Consider the following 19134-nt stretch of genomic DNA (forward strand, 5'->3'; position numbering starts at 1 on the left):
TTTTTAAAGCAGAAGTCAACCCAAACATATTTTTTTTATGTTCCAAGCAGGCCCACTAGTTGAAACACGGCATTCTGATTAATTTTGTATGTGTGGAATATAAATTAAGCAGCAAAATGCACTCGTTTTTAGCCATCTCTGGAGGCGGCCATTTTGTCTTCCCTCGACTGACAATGACATCACAACTGCTCACAACGACCAATCACGGCTGACCTGTTTTCTGAATCTGAGCCGTGATTGGTCGTTGTGAGCAGTTGTGATGTCATTTTCAGTCGACACAAGACAAGACAGGCTGCATTCAGCCATTTTGGTCCTCACCTTTGGAATAGCCTGCCAGAGGATGTCAGGTCTGCAGAGACTGTTGATATTTTTAAGAGGAAGCTCAAGACACACCTTTTTAGTTTGGCTTTCAACAACTTTTAAATAATTTATCTTTTCTTTTGATTGAAGATAATTCTATGTTTTGCTTTGAATGTTTTAAAGCACTTTGAGTTGCATTTTTATGTATGAAAAGTGCTATATAAATAAAATGTGATTGATTGATTGAAAATGGCCGCCCCCGGAGATGGCTAAAAACGAGTGGATTAATAACACTTATTCCACAAACGCAATATTAATCAGAATGCCCCGTTTCAACTAGTGGGCTTGCATAGAACATATTCTTGAAAAAAAATATGTTTGGGTTGACTTCCGCAATGTTTGTCTCCTGTAATGAGACAATATGTTGAATTTCTGAACAGTGAACTGCAAATAGCAGCATTGTCCTTTTTTTCTAAAGGACCAAAATGGCACCGTGTGTGTGGGACGGGTGCCACCCATGTTTGCTTTCCTCACGAAGCGACTAAGAGCACTTAGCTTGAGGCTTGCCGCTTTTTGCTTTCACTCCAGGTGTCCTCAGATGGCAATGCATTGCACTGATCTCGGCGCATTTGTGCAGCCTGCGTGCATCGCGATTCTGCAGGCGGCAGTTGTGGGGGGGGGGGGGTTAATGGTGTAAGCCATTCGTCTCCGTGGAGACCGCCTCGGGATTTTCGCCTTCCCGGAGGGCTGCGGAAGAAAGAGCTCCGCCTGCACCGAGCCACCTAAAAGCAGCCGCCGCCGCTCGACGCACGTCGGGAATCTTTACGCCGCCGGCTCCTCTTGTCACAGTCCATTTACATCGGGCGGCGTGATGGAGTGAAGTACGTCTTTGGAGAGCTGTCTTTCTCACCTTCCGCTCATTCACGCACTTTATCTTACTTTATCACTCCCCCCTGTCAGCCCGCCCCCTTCTCTCTTGTTAGTGCTTTCTCCCCCCTCGGTGTTGACATTTTGGGAAGGCTGAGATGTATTTATTATGGTTTATTAGTTAGTTGAAAGCCTTCAGTGGGAGGTGAAAAAGCTCTCACGCCGCCACTGGACTCGACCATTTCCATTTGAATCCAGGCCAGAGTTTCTAAGTGCCTGTCGCGCTATGAAAGGGGAAATATACATTAATGCACAGAGCCTCTTGACAGCTATAGTGCTTCACAGAGCATCCATCATAAAGGGCTTTTCATATGTCATTTTTCATCTCTCTCTCTACTCAACAGGTTTATCCCAAAAATGAGCATTATTTGATTCAATAACTGGTAACACGGTGCTTCTCCCTCACAGTTCAAATCTCGGCCCTGGGCTTCTTCCATTGTGGAGTTTGCATCTTTGCTCAAGAAAACACAGCGGGTCACATTGACCCATGATGGGTGTACATAAAAGAAAACAAGCCCAACGGTCGGGTTCATAAACTCTCAAAAACTGTTGCCACAAACATGAAAGTGACGTGCATCCGCGTTCTGCAGCGGTGGTCCCTGCGATGGATTTGGGAATCCTCTGAACCGTTAAGCTCCTGTGATAGCAAACAAGCCGCCTTGACATATTTAATCACAAACTTTTACTTCCATGTTTGACAATCCCTCCACGAAGATCCCTTTAATCCGTCCGTCTCCCTCCCAGCCCCATCGTTAGCGCAGGGTGGTGCCGGCCGACTTTCTGCCGCCTGGATTTGTGCCCACGCGGTACTTCTTTACCTTACAAATACGATCCCCCCCCCTCGAAAAAATTTCACGCCGCAAGATCTGCTGTCTCTTATTATGTGGCGACATCTAATTGGCCGCACTGCCTCCCGTCCCAAATTTCATCCTGCAGATGTCCGTGTGAAAAACAATGAGCTGTAGTGGCGCGATTAGTCCCACGCCAGGCTGCTTTGTTTGTGTCCAAATGATGCCATCTCGAGTGGGCATAGTAACTCCTGTAGGTAATGCTGTGACAAGCTATAAAACATTCTGTACAGCTTTTTTAATATTCTTTTTTTTTTTTTTCAAGCACTTTTGGTTGCTGTTTTCAGGCTATCAGACCTGTACCTAATAAGTTGTCCCTTTGTTGAGCTCCACGAACGCCCATAGTAACGATGTCACATACAAGTTTGTGTGTAAGTATTATTAAATTATATTATATTTACTATTCAAATACTATTTATTATGTTACTATTTATGGAAGTACTATTTATTTATAACTTATAATGCCATCAAACTAGTGTTTTTTCGGGGTGTTTATACAGGCTTCATGTAGCACAAGTAAATCTCATCAACACACCGGGCCACTGCTCTGCATCTATAAAATCAGGAATTATTGATTAAGCTATAATTAAATTGTCTACCCAGCAAGATATGGATTAATAATCGCCCCACTAATACCCCGCCCTGACATTTTGCCGCATCCACTTGATACTGCTTGCAGCGACGTGCCGATAAGATGTTTGTCGTCCTGGCGCACTGAGACTAATCATGGTGGTCTTGACTTTTGGATTAGGAAGGCGGGAATTTGAATGCAATACATATTTGAGACTGTATGGTGTTTAGAGGACCTTAGAAATTCTGAATTAGGCCTGATATTTCAAAGAAAATAGGTTCTTAAGTTCAAACAAGAATCCAGAGCCTGAACCAAACGAAGCAATCTCGGCCTTTGAACAACACTTGTGCTCTAAAAACGTGTGATTCAACCAAAAATTTCAAGGAAATTAAGGTTTGAAAGTCAAAGAAGAAGTCTCTATCTTGACTTTCTTGGTGGCCCCTACAGCCCAGAAACCTATCCTTGAAATGTCTTTATCTGTGTTTTGTCATGATCTGTTGATTTGTTGTGTCAAAGTCACACTAAAAAGGACATCCCAGTACAAACAAGCGTCCTAAAAATACAGAGAGAAGAAGGCAGCGAGGGCGTTTTGCCACATCACCGCTTCAGCTTCCTCGCTGCCATCTGTGAGCTCTCCTTCTCTGGCATTTTCACAAAGCCCCCCCGCACCCCTTCTATTTCCTTTTGTTTGCTAGCTTTAATTAGCTTATTTTGTGGCGACTAACCTCCCAGCGCTTCATTACGGCGGCCGGCGGCAGTTAGGGCTCCCAACAGGGCACTGGGCGAGATAAAAAAAAGTTGGGACAAAAGATGATAAATGCCGCGCATAGGCGTGCGCAATGCAACGTAGAGATAGTCTAATGGCTTCGCGGCTCGGGAAGGACGAGGGGAGGCTGTCAAGATGGCAACGTGATAAATCGCACTGGAGTCCCTGTGAGGACTGTGAGCAAGATGAAGAAAAAGGCAAGGATGACCACAAAATGCAGTCTAATTCGTCTGGACTTGGTTCCTCCTCTTGACAAATTCAGTGCCGGGGGAAGGAAGGCAAAAGGCAAAGGGGAATTGTTTTTCGGGGGAAACGTGCTCGGGCGCATGGCACTTTCTTCTCGTCGGGATGCGCGTGGCTTTTGACAAGGCTTCCGCACCTGTTGAATGATTAATGGCAGCGAGCTTGCCCACCATCTACTCGGTGAAACCATGGGCAACCAGGGATAAGTAAAGCTGTGATGTCACAGCGTTGTCAGATCATCTTGGTGTGCGCCCATTGTTGTTTTTATCACGACGGCAAAATTTGCTTGGTATCTGGTATCAAATTTCATGTCGCCAAATCAAACCGGCTTTTACCTCGCGGACTTACAGTTTCAAAGTCGTGGCATTGCATCCAGATAGGTCGCCATGCTCCATTCACATGCGATGATAAAAACTCAAATGTTGTGAAATTTAGTGCCACGCAGTTGTCTAGTATAATAAGCTTCAATTGATAGTCATGGGACAATATGTCTAGGTTGAGGTTGTCTTTAACTCATTCACTGCCAGACATTTTCAGACCCTCTTTTACCATAACGTTTGAAAAAAAAAATGTTGTTTTTTTTAAATAAGTTCCTGGGATTGAATGGCTTGACTCTGAAAAGACAAGTAAATTCGTCAATGGCAATGAATGAGTTTTAAGAGACCGCTGGCTTGAAACATTTCAGACTTCTCGTGTCATTAAAGGGCATGGCTTTTTGAAACTATTTTGGGGCCTAGTCATGATGGGGACGCCTAACAAATTTTACACACGTGTAAAATAGTACGTGAAACTCATGCTTATTGTGTTCATAGGCCATCTTGTAGTTTGTGAAAATCATATAAATGTAAAATATTACACAACAAATTGCTTCATAACTAGTTTTGAAATCCATATTCAAGAACATGTTTAACTGTTGTTCAGTTTACTGTAAAAAAAAAAAGGGCTTTGTAACAGAAAATGCTTGCAATGGCTCAACGTTGTTAAAAGTGAAGCCAATGTGCAATTATGTCACATTACCAAGAAATATGAAGCAGACATACTGCATTTGCTTAAATGGGCCAAATGTGCCCGTTGTGGGACTAATAAAGGTTATCTTATCATAAAATGACACAATGGTCCAGATTTTGCCCCTGGGCCATGAGTTTGACCTGTGTGGTTTCATGCATTTGGGGCAAATCATCAAGTTTTGCTACCATGCTCTGCCCAAAAGTGAAGATGAGGACTCAAATTTGCTAACAATCGGACAAAATCTCTGGGATGAGTTCGTCTTCAAAGACCTCTGAAAATTGTCAAAATTGTCAAGTCACGATACTGGGTTTTCTCTCTCCGACAATCGAATCAAATGTATGTTTACGTTGAACTGCACTGCGACGACGCTATAGCATACAAAGCCCCCATTTCCAAAGCGTACTAAGGATTAGCTCAACTGCACCGCACTGGGCTGGAAACTAGCCGCCTTGAAATGAGCGAGTGAGGGCGACGGTGGGATTTCCACCGGAGCAAATGTCCGGCAGTATGATGAACGATCTCGGTGGAGTGGCGGGAATTACACTGACGTCGAGTTGACCCTGCCGCTTGCTCTTTCTCTGGGCTTAATGTCATTAAGTGGGGATGCAAACACGTACTGCATATATGTGTGTGTGTTCATGTGGGCTGCTCTTAAGAGAACATACTGAGCATCCTTAATGTGTGTGTGTGTGTGTAAAAGGCAATACACTCAAATCAAATTAGCATGCGGGCAAATTAAGCAGAGGGATTTAATTTGAGCTGTTGTAAAAATGCTAATTTCGGTATAGCCCCGGAGCTCATATGCAAATACAACACTACTTTACAATAATTCAGATTAGGCCATGCATGCATAAAACACACACATTACAGCCCGCTGTCATTTGGGGAATAGAGGATCATTAGCCTTCGGACTAGCTGCGAGGTTATCCTGCTGTGCTAACATGTCGTCGTCGCGTGTGTTCTGGGAGCCATGTAGTGGGTATCATAAAATACTGCGTGCACTGGGAATGTATGGAATCCATCTAAACATGGCTTTCCAAAGCAAATACCGGACACAATATTAGGTACGGCTGCACTGTTCAGCCCTCCTGTTCTGTTTTGTGTCATTGGTACACCAAAAATGAGCGTGGGTCAATGAAACCCACCGAAAAACGTTCCTAAAATAGAGTTGTTTGTGTGTGAATATTTTACGTAACTTCACTGAAAGAGCATTCCATTTTTTAAATAAATTATTTTGTTGGAAATTTTTTAACGGTGACACGAGTCAATATGAGCCATAAGAGACCGGGCTCAAATTGTATTTTTAAAAAATTCATAATTAATAACATGTATTAGTTTTACATAACATATCCTAAAACATACTATTTTCAAAATGTTATTATTGTTTTAAAAATAATAACACAAAACCTGCAAAAAAACTGAAAGGTCTGTGACAGCCATACAAGAACCCCCCAAAATGTAACAATTAAATCATGTTTTTTTTTTTTTTTTTTCATTTTGTGTTTATTTTTGCATTTGCGTAGGGGTACCGTTAAGCTTAACTTCAATCCACTACAGAAAAGCAGCAGCTGCTTTTAGTTGTCTAAAAGAACTCAACCACAACTACTTTTTCATACCACCTCAACCATCTTTGTGTTAATGGACAACTTTCACTGCAGGGTGGGAAAAAAAAAGAGGGCCGACGCATTAGATAGATTCCGCGCTAAACGTGCTAACGCCCGCGGAAGCTAAAGGGAAGCCCGTCAATAGCAATTGATGGCTTAGAGAGAGACGAGTGGCGGGTCAATCAATTAAAACACTTTTCGGCTCGCGGTCTCACCGAGTCCGCCGTGACTATTTGGTCACTGCCGGACAAGTACTAATCAGTGGGGGAAAAGTACTCTGTACTGAAGTAGCAGTAGTATGGGTACTGTTAAAAAATTAATAGAAAAGACAGGTAAAAAAGTAGAGCTACAGATTCAACTCAAGTAAAGTTTAGTACAGACATTGACATTTATTTACAGTAATTACAATTTTTTTTTCTGTCTGTTATAGTCAATACTCGTTTTGCAGTGGTATCATTCATCCTTCCGTCATTATTTTCGGCCAGCCCAGTTCGTACATTGTTGTCGTCGATAGCCAATCGGCCTTGAGAACGTACTTATTCCGTCACGCAAGCAGACTTAAGTTAAAAAAACATAATAAACAAGGTTGCATACCTTTCGGTCCCACAGACCGCAATGACATTGGCCCATGTTGTTTTTATTTCACCATTCACCATGGAGTGTGTGGGGGGGGGGTTTTGGGGGGGGGAGAGGTTTGCGTGCGTGTGAAGTAGTATCGTAAGTACATTCTCGACGCCAATTGGATGTTATTATCTTTGGAGCTAATAATGTCAAACCATTCTCTTATATAAAACAAAATATTGTTTCCCGAATATAACACCAGTGGTCACAGTTATTTCAGTTGCCAGGTGTATGGGTGTGATTCGCCGACTTTATTTTGTCCGCAATAGTCCAGTTCTGTCACGTTTGACGTGTGCAGAAGGCCCAATATTTCTTAACATTGTAGAAATTATAAATCATTGGGCACGCTAAAACAAGTCAATCCTTTGATGCTCACTGAACAGATTTCTCACTTTGAAGTCACAGGCGTATTTTCCACAGAATTTTGGTAGCGTTCCAAACAACCAAGCCAAAGCACACACGTTTTTTTTTTTCTTTTCTTTTTTTTTTTTTTCCATGGCGGCCCCGGTGGAGATGCTTCTTTCTTATCCGTTTTCCTTGTGATGGTTCAGCAGAAGACACAAAGCGTAAATTTTGTTGCTTCGCCATCCCCTCGCCTCACTGGGGACAATTACGCACCTCTTTCAAGACGTTGCCAAGCCCAATTTGCCGCACAAATTAAAAATGGACCACATTTGATGAAGGAGAAAATGAGCGGTGAAGGAGTGGGTGGTGGGGAGGGGTGAAAATGATGACACAAAATAAACAGTTCCACAATCCTCAAAGAGGATTTTTCAATCTATTTTGTGCAATGCTTCACATTTTTACAAGGAACAAATTTCCCATTATCCTTAATAGCAATTGTTGATTGGGTGCTGGGACATCCGGCGAGCAGGGCTGGCTCCGAACATCGGGCCATCTGTTGAGCGGGCCGACTCAGCCATTTTGGGCTCCCGCGTGCCTCATAGACTACGTCCGGAGCACCAACAGAGGGCAACGTCCCCCATCCTCCATCAAGGTGGGCGCATTTTAATATAATTATATAATTATACCTTGAGAGTAACAATAGCTTGTCACTCACATCTCAAGGAGTCTTCTTTTAGAGTCCAATAATTAACCCTCTACGAAAACGCCTCCCATTGTAAAGCTGCTTCGTTTTTTTTTGTTTTTTTTTTCAGCGCTGTACCGTCATTTTTCCTACACCAAACCAAAGAACAATCATTTCGAATGGTTGGCACGATACAATAAATAGGGTACATTGGCTGTATAATGGCATATTAAATGCCTCCCATTAGAGACCCCATTCATCTTTGGTTTTGGCACTTTACTGACATTTTACATACACTCAACCAAGGAACACATTCTGGTAATTTACACAAGTACGGTGTATTGACTGTATATTGCCCGATAAAATGACTCCCATTGGAGACTCAATTCAATTTTTCTTTTCAGCACTACTGCTATTTTACCTACGTATTAGGAACCAAATAACATCTATTTTGAATTACAATATTTGGCACTATTCAGTAAGTATGGTACGTTGACTGTATATTGCCCGATAAAAAGGACTCCCATTGGAGACCAGATTCAGTTTCCTTTTGGCGCTACTGTTGTTTTGAGAGCACCTAGTTGGAATACCAATATTTGGCACGAGACAGTAAGTAAAGTACTGTACATTGTATGTTGGCAGTAATGAGTCCTTTTGGAGACTAGCTTCGGTTTTCTTTGCAGTGCTCGACCGTCATTTTGCCTATACTGAACGAAAGCCTATAGCAGCTGCTTCAATCCGTACAGCAAAAAGAAGGAAGGAGGGGGCAGAGGAAAATTTGGGAGCGAATTGTGTGTATTGAAACAGGACACATTTGATTAGGACAGCTGTCTTGTGTATGTTTTATGTCAGGTCGATGGAAAAGTTGGAAAAATCGGGCCCGTCAATTTCGCTTTGCGTGGCTCGGTGCTCTAGGACTTTGGGTGAATTGGAGCCCGCTCCCCCACCAGCACCACCACCTCCATCATCATCATCACCATCATCATCTGCCCCCCTCCGTTGCACTCCTCTCCTATTCAGTGATATTCACACTGAGGGGGATTTCAGCGGGTGCAAAGGGAGTGATAAAACTTTTATTCATCCCACTGTGCCTCCCGAAGCTAATGATTCATGGATGCGGGCGGGGGGTTGAGGGGGTGTCACAGGGCCAGAGCTCAATGAGGTTTGAAAGCTGTTGTCACACATCAACGGGCAGGTGCCTGATGTCGAGAAGCTCCATTCCCGACACTTCTCATCATGACATTCCCCGGCTGGGCTCAGCACTTCTGCTTCACCTGATCGTTTCGCTCCGGCCAGGAGTTGGGAAATAGAGACTTGAGCACATTTTGATGGGAGTCACGGATCACTGGATGGAGATAACTTCCTGCCTGCGATTGAGGAAACGAAGCTATTTTTTATGCGCCTATTTCATTTGAGCAAAGACAGGAAAACACTATCACGTTCAATTTTTCTTTGGGCACTCGGCGGTGCGATTGTTTTGTTTTCAGGCGCTTTTATCCTGGGGAAGTTTATTTGTTTTAGCGGTCCCGATCATGACCCACGGCCAAAGCTCATTCAGGAAAACGCCCCCTGGAAAGTTATGAAAAGTCCAAGTGATTGACATGAAACTGGGTGGACATGTTTTTCAAAACGGCGTACGAACACACACAAAAACAACATTTCAAAACCCTCGCCCAAAGTTGTACAAGTCGTCCATTTCGATTTCGGTTTGAAATTCAAGAATGACCACCGAAAATTTAGAGACTTCAAGCAACCTAATATACATGTTTTTGAAACGTGCAAGGACACCATCGAGACCTGAGAGAACATGCAGATGCAAATTACCGCCAACCTGCCCATTATTATTACTCTTACTACTATTATTATTCACCTATTTTCAGATCTGTATTCATCCATTACACATCTACTCATAATCTCTTCGCTCCTATCATCCCAAATGTAAGGGACGCCCTCTAATGTGTTTTTCCTACAGTACGATGCTCTTTTGCTTTGGTAAAACAAAATGTAGTGTTTTGGGGGTCTGGAATGGATTTCAACAGGGGACACTGATTGATGTAAATTGACGTATCAGCAGGGTCATGGAGTGAATGAAACCCGGAAATCAAGGCACCACTCAACTTAGGTACCTCCGGACAATCTCACGGACGACAAGTTATGATCGACACTGTCGATCACTCGTGGCAATTTTTTGACCATGTCCTCCAATGCACCGTGCCAAGGTGACGAAGGAACGCGGTGGGAAGCGTCGTGTTTGCGAAGGACCGCGCGTGACGCGGCGAGGAAGGAAGCAGGTCCACTTACTTTGAGCGTCGGCGAGGTGGACCAGCAGACCCAGGGCGATGAGCATCAGCGCGGGCCTGGCGCGGCGCATGGTGGGACAGCTTGGCACCAGCATGCTTTGGCAGCCTCGGTGGCGCTGGCTCACAGAGCCCTGTGAGTCAGTCCGCTCTGATTTCTCAGATGCAGAGAATGCAGTCACAGCCTATGCAAGACATGGGGGGGGGGGGGGGGGGGGGAAGAGAGAGGAAGTGAATGAAACAAAGCTGTTTGCTTGCCGGGTTTTTATCTCTCCCTGCACATTTGTGACATACCCCCGCACGGCCTCGGCTGGAGGTGCCACGGGATAGGAGGAGGCTGACGTGCTCGCGGGCTATGTTCTGACACTTCTCTAAATGGAATAGTCACTCCGCGCCGCATGTGTGCGCGGGAGAATGCAAAAGAAGGAACCGCACGCACACGATATGAATTCGCTCGCACGCCAGTGTTGATTTCGGCTTCCCGGAGACCACGAAAAAGCCCCCAAAATAAACGTCCTCTATACAGGCGGGTGCAAGAGCAGAAGTGGAAATAGAATAACATACAAATAACAATTAAGTACAATCTCCTGCCGGCCTTTAACATTTACACCTTCCTGTAGTCTACTTTTTGCACTCAAGCACCCTTTGACACAGAGATCCTTCTCAGTTGTATGCTTCTCTCTGGTTTTCGTAAATATAATTCATCTTTGACAACATCCCACCGAAAAGGAATACATTGCAGTAAGGTCAAATAAAAAGTCATTATAACTATTAGAAGTGCATATCTACTTCTGTACTTCCCCCAACTTATGTGTGATACTGATGTAGTGGAATTTAAACATCACACTGAGGCAAATATGGCCACAGCATTTTCCTTTGTGCGCATACTAGTGCGCATAGTAGTAGTAGTGTAGTCCCAAGTTCCAGACAATCAAAAGGCATTTTGCTGGGAAAAAAAAAAATCATTATTCAGTATAGCATCACACCTGTGTATTATGTTCCTTTCAAATTTAGTAGCAATAGGATCAAATCTTTCGGTCGAATTGGTCTTCTGAAGGATGCTAGAAACGTTAAAACGATCCTAAAATGCCACTTTGAGCAAGAATGTAAGACTTCCTTTTTTTTTTTTTTTAAAGACGTTTTGGGTGGTTTACTCATGGTAAAGGACGCCTCCCACATGTCATACTACAAAGTGAAACTGGAACCTTGCATTTTTAGAGTTCCATGGTAAACTTTGACACCATGCTCCGCCCACAAGCCATGACAAAAAACATTGTTTCTCAATTTAACACTGTCTACCCGTCTGGTGATTCTCAAAGTGTGGTAATAATACTACTAGCAGTACAAGAAATAATCACTGGCCAGGTACAGTTGAGTTGCATTTAACTAAAGTTTAACACATTTGCAGGAACTGCTTGTTTTCAAACATTTATTTAGGTACAATTTGCATTTTTTATGTGCAATACATCTTAAATGAATCATTTTTTTAAGTACAGTTTCTTATTTTCCCCACACCGTATTTAAATCTGTTGTGGTACTTATTATAGAGTGAAGTAATTTTCGAAAAACTTTGAAAACAACTCCTCAAGTATATACGGTTCAAATCTGGTTGCAATTGGGGAAAATCTCAAGGACAAGTTCGTCTTCGAAGGATGGACACTGACTTCCTGTCCATTAATCAGCTTGAGACTTTTTTGGGGGGGCGGGGGGGTTGTTCATGATAGTCACCAAAAATCACGTAGCAAAGTGAAACTGGCTTCAGGGGCTGAATTGCGGACATTAATTTGTCCTCGGAATAACACAGATAAAACCATTTCAACGAGCCCGTGTCTCAGTTAAAAATCGAATTCATTCGTAAAGTCAAAACAACACAAATGTGAACACTTTCCCCACAGATGCAAAACAAATGTTCACTTCTTTCCAGTGGTGATGTGCGCGTGCGCGTGCGTGTGCGTGACTGGCTGATTCAGGCTGGACCGACCTCAGTGGAGGTTTGGGCTGACAGACCACAAAGCGTGTGGTACAAGTGCATGTTGCATTCGGGCCAAAGCGGCCACCGCTGGCATTTCGGAGAAAGCGCGTTGGGCACGCCAGCTCATCAACAGTCAGTCGCTTTTCTGGTTGAACAAAAATGTGACGAGGGAGCGTCCGTTATGGAAAACATCAACAATCCTCCCCCTTCTTTCTTGTCTTTGGCCGATAAGGATCACAATCACGTCGAAGAGGAGCAACAAACGCGCACGCACGCGCGCGCGCACACACAGGCGCACACACTCCACCCTTTTCTAATTAACACTGTGCATGTTGTCTGGCTTTGTTTAATAATGCACGATCACTATCATCCTTTTGAATAGAGGCAGCACTGAATGGGAACACAATAACACCACCGGGGGAAGAAAGACAACATTGTGCGGGCTTTTTTTTCTCCCTCTTTCTCTGTATTGTCACCAATGTTCGATGAAAAGCATCAGTGGCAGCACAGAGTGGAAAGACCCATTTTTAAAGAGCACTGCACACTTTGAGACACTTTGTTTTCAGTCAAGTTTTGTGTGACTTCAATTCTTTTATTTTAGTTATTATTTTAGTTATTTTGGGGGATGCTTTGGTAACTCAAGTGCAACAATTTATGATTTTCATTATATAAATTGAATACATTTGCAAATATTCCCCATATAAGACATAGAGACACAATTTTAATTGACTTCTAATCATCCAATAATATAGGTTTTTACTTCTTCCAACTCGTGTCATTTAACCGGATGTTTATTTTAATTTCATTTGGATTTTGAGTTCACGGCTCAGGTTCCAGCGAAACATTTCAATCAATCAGTAACGCATTCAATTAGCAGTTCATACATGAAAAGCGTAATCGACAGCTAATCGGTTATCAAATGAATTGACCACTATTTTGACAATTGATGCATGTGTAAAAGCACCTCCGCGCCCAACCTAAGATAAAAGAAGACAAGCTAAGCTAACCTAAACTATGCTATCCCAGCCAGATCAAGTGGAAACACTGACAAGTGCATGCCAGGAGATTATTTACTTGTCTTATTTACTTCCTTCCAACACTCACAAACGATACTTCTCGTATGATGCACTGATGCCGCTCGTCCCCCCGCGAGGCGCTCTGCGGGAAGATAATTGGGTCTAATGACCTTTGCCAGTGTGATAATTGCTCGAAAGGCACCTGCTGATACTGCAGGAACAGCAGTGTACCATGACATACGTCAAAGGGTCAGCCCATGCTTTTTCTTTGGCTTCGTGTGACTCTATCATCTCCGGAGTGATCCCACAGTGCTTGATTTGCTTCTTTTTACGTTTTGGAATCCCCTTTGTCGTACCCAAAGTTGGTTTTCTTTGATTCAACGAGTCAAAGTGAGCACAAACCGCATCAGGACATTACGAAATAACACAAAAGTTGTGTGTCATCGTGATTTAACAGTTTTTCAGACCACTCATCCATCAAGAGTGGGCAATATACAGTACGGTATGGAGTGAGAATATTTTTTTATTTACTTGATACTCAAGGTGTCGCGGTACGCCAATAATCCCGGTTCGTAGACATCTTCGCTTTAAAGACACATGTTTCGCAATCAGTGCGGGAGTAAGGGCCTTAAATACAACATTCATAGATTCTCTTTTTAAAGGGTTAGAATTGAGTTCAATAAAAACAATTTTTCCCAATGATTGTTTTTAAAATGAATTAGATGACAATTAAACAAAATAATGTCATGTAAAATAAGAATGCATATTTCATCGCTGTCCTGTGAAAGGCCCATGTCCAATTTTGGACATAAATTAAATGTTCACGTTAATGCGATGTCTGAAACACCAAATAAGAGAATTGACGTAAGTGTTTCTCACAGGACAGCGACGGTTTACAAACTTGAACTAAAATGAAAATTAAAATGACACACAATTGGTCAGCAGTAAATTCAAAAGCTACCACTACATAACATCTTAAATGTTTTATATTTAGGAAAGTGCATCAACATCAATCGTTAATCATCTTTTTAGGAAATGAATAACACACTTCAAAAGTTTGACGCTGACTGCTAAAAGCGCCATGACGTCGGCTCACAAGAGGCTAAGCAGCACTGCATTTGTTTACAGAGTGGCTTCATGTTCCGTGTGGGAACTTTGTTTGTTTGTTTTCATTTTCCCCGGCCTCTCCTTGACTTTTTCCCCACTCTCTCTTTCTCTTCCCCGGCAGCTGTTGGCTTCAGATGGATGGTCACGAAAAGAGCAGGACCCTGACCTGCCGTGGATTGACTGATTATGCGATGGTGCGCTATAGCGCACAAGGTTACAGCATTATTAGGTAAGCTTTTGGGACAGCGAGGGGATGGAGGTGAGGGGGAATTTTGCAAAAGTATTTCATCTTTGTCTACACGCTGGAATCACCCGCACTGACCTTGATGGCGCTCTGCAATGGTCGCAGCTAACGCCTTTTCAATGGCTGATGATGGCGACGTTGAATGATTGGCAGCTACGTTATGTTATAGCTCGTCGCCGCCTTGCATAGGCTCGCGCTCGACCTTGCGTGTCAGCATTAGTACAAGCGAGAGGTTGTGGGAGTGGGGGGGGGGTTTCCGAAAAAAAAAAAAAAAAAAAAAAAACGTGTTATCATGCAAACAGGCTGCTGCTGGAGGAGTCCATTGTGTTGGGAGCAGAGAGTGTGTCAGGATTGGGGTGTGTGTGTGTGTGTGTGTGTGTGGGGGGGGGGGGGGGGGGGGGATGAGAAAAACGTTAGGAATGGCAGCCAACCAGCAAGTGCTGGGATTAAATTTACGCTGCGTGAACATGGGGGTGGGGGGGGGGGGATATAAATCATGTTACGTATTATGAAGCGGGGAGGGGAGTGGGGAACAGAGGGGTGCAAATTAAATGGATAAGTGGAGCAACAAGGCGAGGGGGGGGGGGGGGCACTAACAAGGAGGTGAGGGAGGGGAATGATCAGGACAAAAAACATCAGCTCCAGTGACGGTGCTCCCTGAAAAATGTTTTTCATTAAGTGAAATTAAAATGCATTACTTAAAAGGGGAAGTCAAGCCAAACATTTTTTTTCAAGAAAATGTTCTATGCAGGCCCACTAGTTGAAACAAGGCATTCTGATTAATATTACGTTTGTGGAATTAGAGTTAATCCACAGCCATCTCAGGGGGCGGCCATTTTGTCACTCCTTTCGACTGAAAATGACATCACATCTGCTCAGGGCTCAGGTGACGACCAATCATGGCTCAGCTTCATAAAACAGATCAGCCGTGATTTGGAGAAAAAAATATATTTGGGTTGACTTATCCTTTAACAAAATATTCTGTAACCAACCAACGGAAATTGATGGGTTTTAGTTCCCACGAAACGATCTGAATCTGGAATTGAGACGGAATAATCTTTGTGACCGCTTCTGACGAGGCATTTAAAAAATGTGCTCATATTTTTTAATATGATTCTCAAAGTGTGGTACGAGAAACCACTTGCAGTAACGTGGACTCCCTCTAGTGATGCACAACAGAAACACTGAATTAAATGTTGAAATGCTGTTTTTTCGTTTTTTTTTTTTTAAATCCAGAACAGTACATTTGTTAAATACAGTTCAGTTGTATTACAGTTTCAGGTTATATACTTTTGCATTTAATTGTTTGGAACTGTTTGTTGTCAAACTTTTATTGAGGTAACATTTTAATTCAACTGTTATATGCAACACATTTTAATTGGATTTTGATTCAAGTACACTCGTGCCACAGCTTTTCCCTTGTATTTGAGTGGAGATTGTGTGTTCAAACTGCATAATGTCACAGCGGCAAACAAAAATATTCCAATACAATCTTTTCGGAATAAAACCTAATTTTTGAAGAATACTTGGGCCTACTATGCCACTGTATTTTAGGATTATATAGTGTGTTGGTCATTATGGTGGTACTTGGAGAGTAAAAAGTATTTTTTGAGGCGGTATATAACTAGACAAAAAAAAAAATTGTGTAATGCAGCATTTCGATAAATTATTAATAAAATAAAAATAAATACTCTAAAATATAAGCGGCGCTGGCAACTAGCGAGGAGGTGAGGGGGAAATGTCAGGACAAAAATTAGTTCGGGTTGTATTTCCTGTAATTGATCAATTGAAGTTGGCGTATCCTAATTATTAATCATCTGATATAACTCATGGGATGTGAATATGGACTAGATCCAGATTAAACTTCGTTGTGACAGATTCTGACCAGGTCTAAAAAAAAAATCAGTTCTAATAGACGCATGAAAGCAATTTCTGTTGCACATCTCCAATTACCGCTGTGATCATCGGAGCTTTTGGATGGCAGCGGATTGCGCAGGTGTGCCTAATGTTTTGGCCCGTGGCTTCCATTCGCACACACACTCGCACAACAACCATATAACAGTACGTGCAGGGTGCATGCACGCATAGCCGTTGCGCCACACGCTTCCAGCACTTCCACATCCCCCTACCCCACACCAAACTCCAACACAGTAGCGCTCTGTGTCGGGATGAATGATCTTGCTTCCGTGAGGCGGTGAGAGGATGGCGGGGAGGAGGGAGGGAGCCTGAGCCGAGAGGCCTCCGACGGACAAAAGCAGCCGGACGAGGCAGAGGCGGTTAAAACAACTGAATGATGAGGATTAAAAACACTCTTTTTTTTTTTGTAAACAATTGAACACGGCTGGTGACATTTTAGCGCTTTCTGAAGTGCAGCCAAGCTGTTTGCTATGTAAATGCGCTCGTGAGGAGGACGCGAAGGAGGCGCCGAGGTGACTCAGGGGCCGAAGCGCCATATTCAGAGGGCAGCAAAATAATTAAAATGCCAAGTGTCTCCCATTATCTAAATGCTAATTTGCCTCGGTGTACCCTGAGCTAGAATGTTACGCCACATTACGAGTGCCGAGGCAACGGCGGCGGTTCGACTTGCCTTCAATTACACACGCGGCACAATGCTATCGCTTCGCTGAAGGTGATGCGCTGGATGTTTTCGTGTTTGTCGTGAGGCTCGACATGCGTCGCTTTGCGTTCAACATTCTGCCTTTACGAGGCCGAATTAAGACAAACCTCTTAATTGTGAAATAAGGTTTTTCTCCCTTTGCCAATAATTATAAATAAAGAGCAATTATCAGTAGAATAGACCTATTTTAATTCTATAATAACTAATTACATGGACATTGAAAACTCCACCACAAATAATGTATTAATGGTTGAATATGAGTGATTCTCTCCCTTCAGTCGATTTCATTCAATACTTGAACACGAAAAACCCTACCCCAGATAATTTCTCAAGTCGAATATGTCACCCACATACGCCCCCCCCCAAAAAAAAACACCTAGCCGTACAATAGACCCATTCAATTGTATAAAACATGGAATTCCTAAATCCAACTCAAAATAATTAGCGAAACATTTGATGAATACGTTTTTTTTCTCCCTTTGACCCCTCCGAAAATGAAATCCAACAGAAAATAAATCAAGCACCTATTCATGTAACGGATCTAATCATTTCCATACTACATGAAAATGTAAACCTCTTATCTCAAATAGAATCAGAATAGCTTTATTGTCATTGTACCACAGGGTGCAACGAAATGGAACACACACAACCCGTCCGAGAGACAGAAAAACAATGACCAACAGGGGGTTGCGGAACGGGAGTCTGCCGGGTCGCCTTTTACAGCACCCCGTTTTCGCAGATGAAAAGAAAAGCATAACGGAGGGGAGGGGGAAAAAAACAACAATCCCAGACAAAGCTCCTGTAAGGGGAGCGCAGTTAGATTTGGGAGAAAACAATCAGCAAACAGAGATAAACAGGCACTAACACATGTCACACAGACTAGCACATGAAGAGGTGGGGTGGGGAGAGTACATTACAGTCCACCTGCAGTGGCCATGTGTCAGGACGCCACCACATCCCATTCTGCAGGTGTGCCAGAATAGAGGAGAGGATGTGGGTTGGGGGGGGAGGGGAAGCCAACAAAGGCGTTGATAAATCGGATTGTGTGGTGCATTTCTGTGATTATATGAGTGTGTTTGTGTGAGTCTGTGAAACAATCACTGGACAAGTGTTGTTTCTGTTGTAATTTCTTTGAATAAAGTACTATTTATGTAGTTGGCCTATTTAAAGTGGGAGTCAACCCAAACATATTTGCTTCCAGACGATGTTCTATTCAGGCCCACTAGTTGAAACACGGCATTCTGATAAATATTGCGTTAGTGGAATAAGAGTTAATCCACCCGTTTTTAGCCATCTCTGGGGGCGGCCATTTTGTCACTTCTGTTGATTGAAAATGACATCACAACTGCTCAGGGCTCAGGTGACGACCAATCGTGGCTGAGCTACAGAAAACAGATGAGCCGTGATTGGTCAATATCTGAGCCGTGAGCAACTGTGATGTCATCTTCAGTCGACAGAAGTGACAAAATGGCTGCCCACTGGGATGGCTAAAAGTGGGTGCATTTTGCTGCTTAACGTATATTCCACAAACGCAATATTAATCATAATGCGGTATTTCAACTAGTAGGCTTGCAGAGAACATATTCTGGAAAAAAAAAAAAAAAAAAACATGTGTGGGTTGACTCCCCTTCTGTAATATTTTTCCAAATATAGTGAATACATGGACATTTAAAAGCCCACCCAAAATAATTTACAAAGCAATGACCATTCTGTACTATTCCATGCTAAAGTCCCCATCTAGCTGCAGAGTTTGCTGTGGAAAAAACTTAGTCCCTGGATAGACTAGATTGTGCCGCCCTATAAGTGTGCAAGATTCCTGAAAAGTGGGATGACTCCATCACAGTACCAATGGATTTAGAAAGGGATGTCATTTAAAAAAAAATAAAATAAAAAAAAAAACCACCTCACTTTTCCGTGTTTTTGCACAGTGATAAGAACCTTGAGTCAACATCCCGAAAGAGCACAT

The 19134-nt window shown here is 42.9% G+C and overlaps 1 protein-coding gene across 6 annotated transcripts in view; it reads right to left on the reverse strand.

Annotated features, from left to right (window-relative positions):
• The window catches only part of ptprda (protein tyrosine phosphatase receptor type Da), a 254866-nt gene that overhangs the window by 70235 nt on the left and 165497 nt on the right, over positions 1-19134 (reverse strand). For all 6 annotated transcript variants that reach the window (XM_086020965.1, XM_086020955.1, XM_086020992.1 and 3 more), the window contains one exon: positions 10217-10397. In XM_086020965.1, coding sequence (XP_085877091.1) covers positions 10217-10397 — 181 coding nt within the window. The remainder of the gene's footprint in view (positions 1-10216; positions 10398-19134) is intronic.

This window comes from Filicampus tigris, chromosome 2, assembly GCF_054856515.1.
Source record: "Filicampus tigris isolate MCC_2025a chromosome 2, RoL_Ftig_1.0, whole genome shotgun sequence".
NCBI classification, from domain to species: domain Eukaryota; kingdom Metazoa; phylum Chordata; class Actinopteri; order Syngnathiformes; family Syngnathidae; genus Filicampus; species Filicampus tigris.